This window comes from Pyrgilauda ruficollis, unplaced genomic scaffold (assembly GCF_017590135.1).
Source record: "Pyrgilauda ruficollis isolate IOZ18807 unplaced genomic scaffold, ASM1759013v1 scaffold354, whole genome shotgun sequence".
In the NCBI taxonomy this organism is placed as follows: Eukaryota; Metazoa; Chordata; class Aves; order Passeriformes; family Passeridae; genus Pyrgilauda; species Pyrgilauda ruficollis.
In genome coordinates this window covers 37,265-47,179 of record NW_024524979.1, presented here as the reverse complement: position 1 = coordinate 47,179, position 9,915 = coordinate 37,265, and the positions used below count along the sequence as shown (strand labels likewise).

The 9,915-nt window shown below is 51.7% G+C and overlaps 1 protein-coding gene across 1 annotated transcript in view; it reads right to left on the bottom strand.

Moving 5' to 3' along the window:
- The window catches only part of FLOT1 (flotillin 1), an 11,936-nt gene extending 11,366 nt beyond the window's left edge, over window positions 1-570 (bottom strand). Inside the window, exon 1 of the mRNA XM_041475568.1 lies at window positions 400-570. Within this exon, the coding sequence (XP_041331502.1) occupies window positions 400-442 (43 nt within the window). The 5' untranslated portion in view covers window positions 443-570. The remainder of the gene's footprint in view (window positions 1-399) is intronic.
- Between the last annotated feature and the right edge of the window lie 9,345 nt (window positions 571-9,915).

Below are 9,915 nucleotides of genomic sequence, written 5' to 3'. Positions count from 1 at the left end.
AGACCCTCGGGGAGGGATTTGGGGGGTCCCAGGAGGGGTTTGGAGGAGTTGGGAGGGGTCCAAGGAGTCCCAGGGTGGGTTTGGGGGTCCGGGGGGGGTTCCCAGGAGTTTTGGGGAAGATTCTGGGGGTTCCCCGGAGGGTTTTTGGAGGGATTTTGGGGGTTCCCAGGAGATTTTGGGGGGAGAGATTCTGGGGGTTAGCGGGAGTTTTTGGGGAATTCTGGGGGTTCCCAGGAGATTTTGGGGTGGGGGGGAATTCTGGGGGTTCCTGGAAGGGTTTTGGGTGGAATTCCGGGAGTTTTGGGGGGATTCTGGGATTTCCCGGGAAATTTCTGGGGGGATTTGGGGTTCCCAGGAGTTCTGAGGGTCTCCAGGAGCCCCCGGGTCCCCCGAACTCACCCGACACCACCATGGCCTCGTTGGGGCCGCAGGTGAAGAACATCGCGGCGGGGGAGGGCCGGGGATCGATGGGAATCGATGGGGATCGATCGGGGCCGATCGGGATCGATCGCGATCCGCGACCGCCACCCCGATCCCGGCAGGCCCCGCGCTCGCTACTTCCGCATTAGCGCGGTGACGCCACCGAAAACGTGGCTTCCCATTGGCTGCCATGCCAAGAGCGGGAAGAGGAGGTCTGTTCTGCCTGGCAACTTGTGACGTCCCCGATTTCCCGGCACTCCATTGGCTGCGCCCTGCTCAAATTTCCGTAGTTTCCATGGGAAATGAACAATTTCAGTTCGGGATGAACCTGGAGGGGAGGGCAGTGACGGGGTCTGGGGAGCTCCAGACCATGGCCGGGTCGCGGTCATCTCATGGCCAGCTCATGGTCATCCCAGGCTCAACTATAATCGTATTATGGTCATCTCACGGCTGTGGTCATCTCATGGTCATGGTCATGTCATGGTGATGGTCATCTCCTGATCGCCATCATTTATGCTTATGGTCATCTCATGGTCAAGATCACGTTATGGACATGGTCATGTCATGGTCATTTCTTGGTCACAATTCCTCATGGCCATGGTCATCTCACAGTCATTGTTATGTCATGGTCACAGTCATGGACATTTCTTGGTCACCTTATGGCCATAGCTGTGTCATGGTCATCTCAAGGTCATAGTGCTCTCATGGTCATAGTCATGGTAATCTCATGGTCATCTCTTGGTCTCAATATCTCATGCTCATGGTCATCTCACAATCATAGTCATGTCATCATCATGGTCATGGTGTCACCATGACAGTCATGGTCATTTCCTGATCACCATCATCTCATGCTCATGGTCAACTCACCATAATGGTCATCTCATTTCTGATTACCATCATCTCATGGTCATGGTCACAGTCATGGTCATAGTTCTGTCAAGTTCATATCATGGTCATGGTCATGGTCATGGTCATCTCGTGGTCACAATTGTCTCTTTATCACCATTATCTCGTGGTTGTGCTCACCCTGTGGCCACAATAATTTCATAGCCATGGTCATACTGTGGTCATCTCCTAATCTCAATCATCTCATACTCATGGTTGTGTCATGGTCATTGCATGTTCATTTCATGGGCTTGGTCATCTCCCAGTCCCCATTATCTCATGCTCATTGACATCTCCCTGTAATGGTCATCTCATGGTCACCTCATGGTCATCTCAAGGTCATGATTGTGTCATGGTCATTGCATGGTCAAGGTCATCTCATGGTCTGGATCACTTTGGCCATAATAGTTTCATGGTCATCTCATGGTCATTTCTCGATCACCTCATGGTCATATCATGGCCACAATCACATCATCAAAGCAGTGGTTGTGTCACAGTCATGGTTATTCCATGGTCATGGTCATCTCATTGTAATGATCATCTCATGGTCATAATCATGTCATGGTTGTGGTCATCTCACTATCACATCATCATCTTGATCACCACATGGCCATGATGTGTTGTGGTCATTTCATGGTCATCTTTTGGTTACAGTTATCAAATGCTCACAGTCATGGTCATGGTCATCTCATTGTTGCCTCATGGTCAGCTCATGACCGCAATCACATCATGGTCATCTTACATCTGTGATTGTGTCATAGTCATGGTTCTCTCTTGATCAACTCATGGTCAAAATCTTGTCATGATCTTGATAATTTCATGGTTGTGGTTGCATTATGATCACAGTCATGGTCATCTCATGGCCTTGATCACCCCACGGCCACGGCTGCATTGTGGTCACGTCATGGTCACAATCATCTCATAGTCACAGTCATCTCATGGCCATCTCAGGGTGATGATCATTTCCTGATGACCATCATCTTATGCTCATGGATATCTCACTGTAATGGTCATCTCACAGTCACCTCATGATCTTGATCATACACGGCCATGGTGTGTTGCAATCATCTCCTGTTATCAAATGCTCACAGTCATGGTCATGGTCATCTCATTGTTGCCTCATGGTCAGCTCATGACCGCAATCACATCATGGTCATCTTACATCTGTGATTGTGTCATAGTCATGGTTCTCTCTTGATCAACTCATGGTCAAAATCTTGTCATGATCTTGATAATTTCATGGTTGTGGTTGCATTATGATCACAGTCATGGTCATCTCATGGCCTTGATCACCCCACGGCCACGGCTGCATTGTGGTCACGTCATGGTCACAATCATCTCATAGTCACAGTCATCTCATGGCCATCTCAGGGTGATGGTCATTTCCTGATGACCATCATCTTATGCTCATGGATATCTCACTGTAATGGTCATCTCACAGTCACCTCATGATCTTGATCATACATGGCCATGGTGTGTTGCAATCATCTCCTGGTCATCTCTTGGTCACAATCATCACATGCTCATGGTCATCTCACAGTAAGGGTTATTGCATGGTCATGGTCATTTTATGATCACCTCACGCTCAACTCATTTGCCACAATCTTATCGTGGTCATCTCTCAGCTGTGGTTGGGTCGTGGTCATGGTTATCCCATGATCAGCCATCTCATGTTCATCACATGGTCATGGTCATTTGCTGACAGTCCTCATCTCATCCTCTCAGTCATTGTTATGCTCATCTAATGTTCCCAATCATATCATGGTCAGCTCATGGCCATCTCATGGTCATGATGATCTCATGAGCATGGTTATCTCATGGCCATCTCATGGTCACAATCATCACATGGTCATGGTTGTCTCATTGTTATGGTCATCTGGTGGCCATTATTGTATCATGGCCATGGTTATCTCTTGCTCATCTTATGATGAGCAAAAGCTCATCATGAGCTCATCTCATGGGGTCTTTATGACCCCGTGGCCATGGTTAAGTCATAGTCACCTCATGACCTTGATCACGTTATGGCTTTGTCATGGTCATGAAATGCTCATGGTCATGACATGGTCATGGTTATTTCATGGTCAACTCATGGCTACAGTCATGTCATGGTCATCTCCTGATCACCATCATCTCATGTTTATGGTTGTCTCCTGATCACAATCATCTCATGCTCATGCTCATGGTCCTCTCATGGTCACCATCTCATGCTCATGGCTGTGTCATAGTCATCTGACGGTCACAGTCCTCTCACAGTCATGATCATCTCATGGCCATAGTCACAGTCATGGTCATCACACACAGTCATCTCATGGTCAGCTCATGGCCACAATCATATCATGGTCATGTCAGGATTACAGCTGAGTCATTGTCACAGCCATCTCATGGTCATGGTCATGGTCATGATCATATCATGGTCATGCATAGCAATGGGGAACAAGGACACATGGACCTCCTTGTTTGCTCCAAGAAGATTGTTTATTGTAACTAACCAAGCCTTTTTATACTTTAAACTTGACCCAAACTTTACTGAAATAAGCACACATTGGCTGTCTGTCACTGTGGTGTAGCTATTGACATGTCCCTTCACCCAATCAGCTCTCTGATCATGTGGTGTCTACGAATCTCCCCAGCCAATCCCTGCCTCACACACGAGGTGACCACCAACCCACTCTCTGGCCATCGACCTGCAGCTGAACTTTCCCAGAGTGCCTTTAGGTGAACAGAAGTGAACAGGATTGAACAGAAGTGGAAAAGGTCCTTATTCTGTAAGGCTTATTTCTCACAGTTATTGTCATCATCATCTTATGGTCATGGTCATCTCATGGTCACAATCGTCTCACAGCCATGGTTGTGCCATGATCATTTCATGGTCTTGATCACCACAGAGCCATGGTGTGTTGTGGTCATCTCATGGTCACCTCTTGGTCAAGATCATGTCATGGTCATAGTCATGGTCATCTCAAGGCCATGGTGGTGTCATAGTCATCTCATGGTCATCCCATTGTCATGATCATCTTATGGTCACGGCCACCTCATGGTCCCTTTACCCAAGCAGCTCTCTGATCATGTGGTGTCTATGAATCTCCCCAGCCAATCCCTGCCTCACACACAAGGTGACCACCAACCCACTCGCTGGCCATCGACCTGCAGCTGAACCTTCCCAGAGTGCCTTTAGGTGAACAGAAGTGAACAGGATTGAACAGAAGTGGAAAAGGTCCTTATTCTGTAAGGCTTTTCTTATTTCTCACAGTTACTGTCATCATCATCATCATCTTATGGTCATGGTCATCTCATGGTCATGTCACAGTCACCTCATGGTCACAATCGTCTCACGCCACAGTTGTGCCATGATCATTTCATGGTCTTGATAAGAGCCATGGTGTGTTGTGGTCATGTCATAGTCACCTCTTGGTCAAGATCATGTCATGGTCACAGTCATGGTCATCTCAAGGCCTTCATAATTTCATGACAACAGTGGTGTCATGGTCATCTCATGGTCATCCCATTGTCATGATCATCTTATGGTCACGGCCACCTCATGGTCATGGTCATTTCCTGATCACCATCATCTTACGCTCATGGTCATCTCACTGTAGTGGTCATCTCATGATCATGTCATTGTCACTTCATGGTCATCTCATGGTCACAATCACATCAGGGTCACCTCAAGGCCGTGGTTGTGCCATGGCCAACCCATGGTCATCTCTTGGTCCAAATTATCTCATGGTCAGGGTTGTGATTGTGTCACGGTCACAGTGACGGCCATGGTCATGGTCATCCCATGGTCATGGTCATCTCAGGGTTGTGTCACTCATGGTCACTCTCACGGCCATCTCATGCTCATGTCATGGCCGTGGTCATGGCCAGGGAACCCCTCCGAGATCCTGAGCCCTGATTTTGGGACACTCAAGGGCCTCTGGGGACAACAAGGCCTGGTCTGACCCCTCCCCCCATCGCGCTGCCCTTCCAGGAGCCCGAGGCAGCCAAACCCTCCTGGGGACATCTCGGACATGGGACACGGAGCGGGAAATGAATCCCAGGGGATGGAGCAGGGTGTGGCTGGCAAGTCCCCATCCTGCTCCTGCTGCCCCTATCCCAGTCCTGGTGTCCCCATCCTGCTCCTGCTGCCCCTATCCCAGTTTCTGGTGTCCCCATCCCTGCTCCCAGTGTCTCCATCTCTGTCCCAGTGACCCCATTCCTGTTCCTGGCTCCCAGAGAAGAACTGCCACACACTGGAGGAGGGAACCCGGATTTATTGCCCCAAAGCAGGATTTATTGCCCCCAAGCAGGATTTATTGCCCAAAGCAGGATAATTTCACACCAGAAGTGAAGCATTTGGAATGTTTGTGGTTCTTGCCTTTAAAACATTGCAAAACAGGAAACAGATCCATTAGCAAGAGCAGTGGGGTGCGTGGGAGTAAGGGGATGAACTCTGCTGGCAGCTCTCAGCTTTCCTGGGACACATGGACATCTGGGCGCTCTGGAATGGGATAATGGTGGAATCCATGCACGGAGTTCCGTGGGAATGGGACTGGGGTGAGATCTGCCCATGGAATTCCCATTGGAATGGGATGGGGGCGAGATCTGCCCATGGAATTCCATGGAAATGGGATGGGGGTGAAATCTTACCATGGAATTCCTATAGGAATGGGATGAGAGTGAGAGCTACCCATGGAATTCCCACTAGAATGGGACAGGGGCGAGATCTAGCCATGGAATTCCCACTGGAAATCCCGCCCGTCGTAGCTGTACCGGTGGGATCCACGGACGCTCCCGTCAGACAGCAGGTCACAGCCATAAAGCCGCAGTACGGTGTGGAGACCTGGGGGGATTGTACCCACAGAGCCCCATGGAATTGCATCCCAGCCCCACAGAGCCCCATTCCAGCCCTATGGAGCCCCAGAGTCTGGTGGAGACCTACAGAGCCTCATCCCAAGCCCCTTGGAGCCCCAGGGATCCACATCCCAACCCCACGGATCCCAACCCAACCCCATGGATCCACATCCCAGCCTCAGAGTTCCCATTCCAGCCCCACAGATCCCATCTCAGGCCCATGGATCACAAGCTCTCCCATCCCAACCTCATGGATCCCTGTTTCAGCCCCTTGGAGCCCTCTGAATGCACACCTGAGACCTACAGATCCACATCCCAGACCCACAGATCCCATCCCAGCCCCACAGATCCCTATCTTAGCCCTACAGTTCCTATCCCAGCCCCACAGATCCCATCCCAGCCCCATGGATCCCAACCTGTCCCCATACATCCCATCCCAGCCCCATGGATCCTCACCCCAGCCCCACAGATCCCCATCCTAACCCCATGGATGCCCATCTTAGCCCTACAGTTCCTATCCCAGCCCCACACATCCCATCCCAGCCCCACGGATCTATATCCCAGCCTGTAGATCACAAGATTTTCCATCCCACCCTAATGGATCCCCATTTCAGCCCCTCAGAGCCCTGTAAATCCATTTTGGAGACCTATAGATCCCATCCCAGCCCCACAGTTCCCATTCCAGCCTCATGAATCCCCATCTCAGCTCTACAGTTCTTATCCCAACCCCAGACATCCCATCCCAGCCCCATGGATCCTCACCCCAGCCCTACAGATCCCATTCCAGCCCCACAGATTCCATCCCACCCCCATGGATCCCCTTCCTAACCCTATGGATCCCCATCTTAGCCCTGTAGTTCCCATCCCACCCCCATGGATCAAATCCCAGTCCCACAGATCACATTCCAGCCCCATGGACCCACATCCCAACCTGTGGATCACAAGACATCCCATCCCAGCCTAACAGATCCCCATTTCAGCCCCTTGGAGCCCTGTGAATCCACACCTGAGACTTATAAATCCCACCCCAGTCCCATGGATCCTCACCCCAGCCCCACAGTGTCCATCCCAGCCCCACGCATCCCCATCCTAAACCCATGGACCCCCATCTTAGCCCTACAGTTCCTATCCCAGCTCCACAGATTCCATCCCAGCCCCATGGATCCTCACCCCAGCCCCATGGATTCCCATCCCAACCCCACGGATCCCATCCCAGCCCCATGGATCTCCATCCCAGCCCCATGAATCTCCATCTCAGCCCTACAGTTCCTACACTAGCCCTACAGAGCTAATCCCAGACCCAAAGATGCCATCCCAGCCCCATGGATTCCATCCCAGCCCCACAGATCCCATCCCAGCCCCATGGATCCCAACCTGTCCCCATACATCCCATCCCAGCCCCATAGATCCTCACCCCAGCCCCACAGATCCCCATCCTAACCCCATGGATGCCCATCTTAGCCCTACAGTTCCTATCCCAGCCCCACACATCCCATCCCAGCCCCACGGATCTATATCCCAGCCTGTAGATCACAAGATTTTCCATCCCACCCTAATGGATCCCCATTTCAGTCCCTCAGAGCCCTGTAAATCCACTTTGGAGATCTATAGATCCCATCCCAGCCCCACAGTTCCCATTCCAGCCTCATGAATCCCCATCTCAGCTCTACAGTTCTTATCCCAACCCCACAGATCCCATCCCAGCCCCATGGATCCACATCCCAGCCCTACAGATCCCATTCCAGCCCCACAGATTGAATCCCAGACTCATAGATCCCATTCCAGCACCACACATCCCATCCCAGCCCCATGGATGGACATCCAAACCTGTGGATCACAGAATATTCCATCCCAGCCCCATGGATCCCCATTTCAGCTCCTTGGAGCCCTGTGAATCCACTTTGGAGACCCATAGATCCCATTCCAGCCCCACAGATCCACATCCCGACGCCATGGATCCCAACCTGTCCCCACAGACCCATCCCAGCCCCATGGATCACAAGTTATTCCATCTCAGCCTAATGAATTCTCATTTCAGCCCCTTGGAGTCCTGTGAATCCACACCTGAGACCTACAGATCCCATCCCAACCCCACAGATCCCATTCCAGCCCCACAGATCCACATCCCAACTCCATGGATCCCAACCCAGCCCCATAGATCACAAGCTATCCCATTCCAGCCTAATGGATCCCCATTTCAGCCCCTTGGAGCCCTGTGAATGCACACCTGAGTCCTACAGATCCCATCCAAGCCCCATGGATCCTCACCCCAGCCCCACAGATCCCAACCCAGCCCCATGGATCCACATCCAAACCTGTGGATCACAAGATATCCTATCACAACCCAATGGATGCTCATTTTCAGCCTATCAGAGCCCTGTGAATCCACACCTGAGACCTACAGATCCCATCCCATCCCCATGGATCCACATCCCAACCCCATGGATAACAAGCTCTCCCATCCAAACCTAATGGATCCTCATTTTCAGCCCCTTGGAGCCCTGGGAATGCACACCTGAGACCTAGAGATCCCATTCCAGCCCCATGGACCCTCACCCCAACCTTACAGTTCCTATCCCAGCCCCACAGATCCATATCCCAAACCATGGATCACTAAATAATCCATCCCAGCCTAATGGACTCTCATTTCAGCTCCTTGGAGCCCTGTGAATCCACAGTGGAGACCTACAGTTCCCATCCCAGCCCCACAAATCCTCATCAAACCCGTACAGTTCCCATTCCAGCCCCATGGATCCCATCCCAGCCCCATGGATCCCATTCCAGCCCCACAGATCCACATCCCAACCCCATGGATCCCAACCCAGCCCCACAGATCCCACCCCAGCCCCATAGATCACAAGCTATCCCATTCCAGCCTAATGGATCCCCATTTCAGCCCCTTGGAGCCCTGTGAATGCACACCTGAGTCCTACAGATCCCATCCAAGCCCCATGGATCCTCACCCCAGCCCCACAGATCCGATTCCAGCCCCACAGATCCCAACCCAGCCCCATGGATCCACATCCAAACCTGTGGATCACAAGATATCCTATCACAACCCAATGGATGCTCATTTTCAGCCTATCAGAGCCCTGTGAGTCCACACCTGAGACCTACAGATCCCATCCCATCCCCATGGATCCACATCCCAACCCCATGGATAACAAGCTCTCCCATCCAAACCTAATGGATCCTCATTTTCAGCCCCTTGGAGCCCTGGGAATGCACACCTGAGACCTAGAGATCCCATTCCAGCCCCATGGACCCTCACCCCAACCTTACAGTTCCTATCCCAGCCCCACAGATCCATATCCCAAACCATGGATCACTAAATAATCCATCCCAGCCTAATGGACTCTCATTTCAGCTCCTTGGAGCCCTGTGAATCCACAGTGGAGACCTACAGTTCCCATCCCAGCCCCACAAATCCTCATCAAACCCGTACAGTTCCCATTCCAGCCCCATGGATCCCATCCCAGCCCCATGGATCCACATCCCAACCCTACGGATCCCAACCTAACCCCACAGATCCCATCCCAGCCCCTTGAATCACATGATATTCCATCCCTGCCTAATGGATCTCCGTTTCAGCCGCCTATGAATGCACACCTGAGTCCTATGGATCCTCACCCCAGCACCACTGATCCTCACCCCAGCCCTACAGTTCCCATCCCAGCCCCACAGATCCCATCCCAGCCCCATGGATCCCCACGCAGCTCTGCAGTTCCCATTCCAGCCCTACAGTTCCCATCCCAGCCCCATGGATCCCCAACCCCC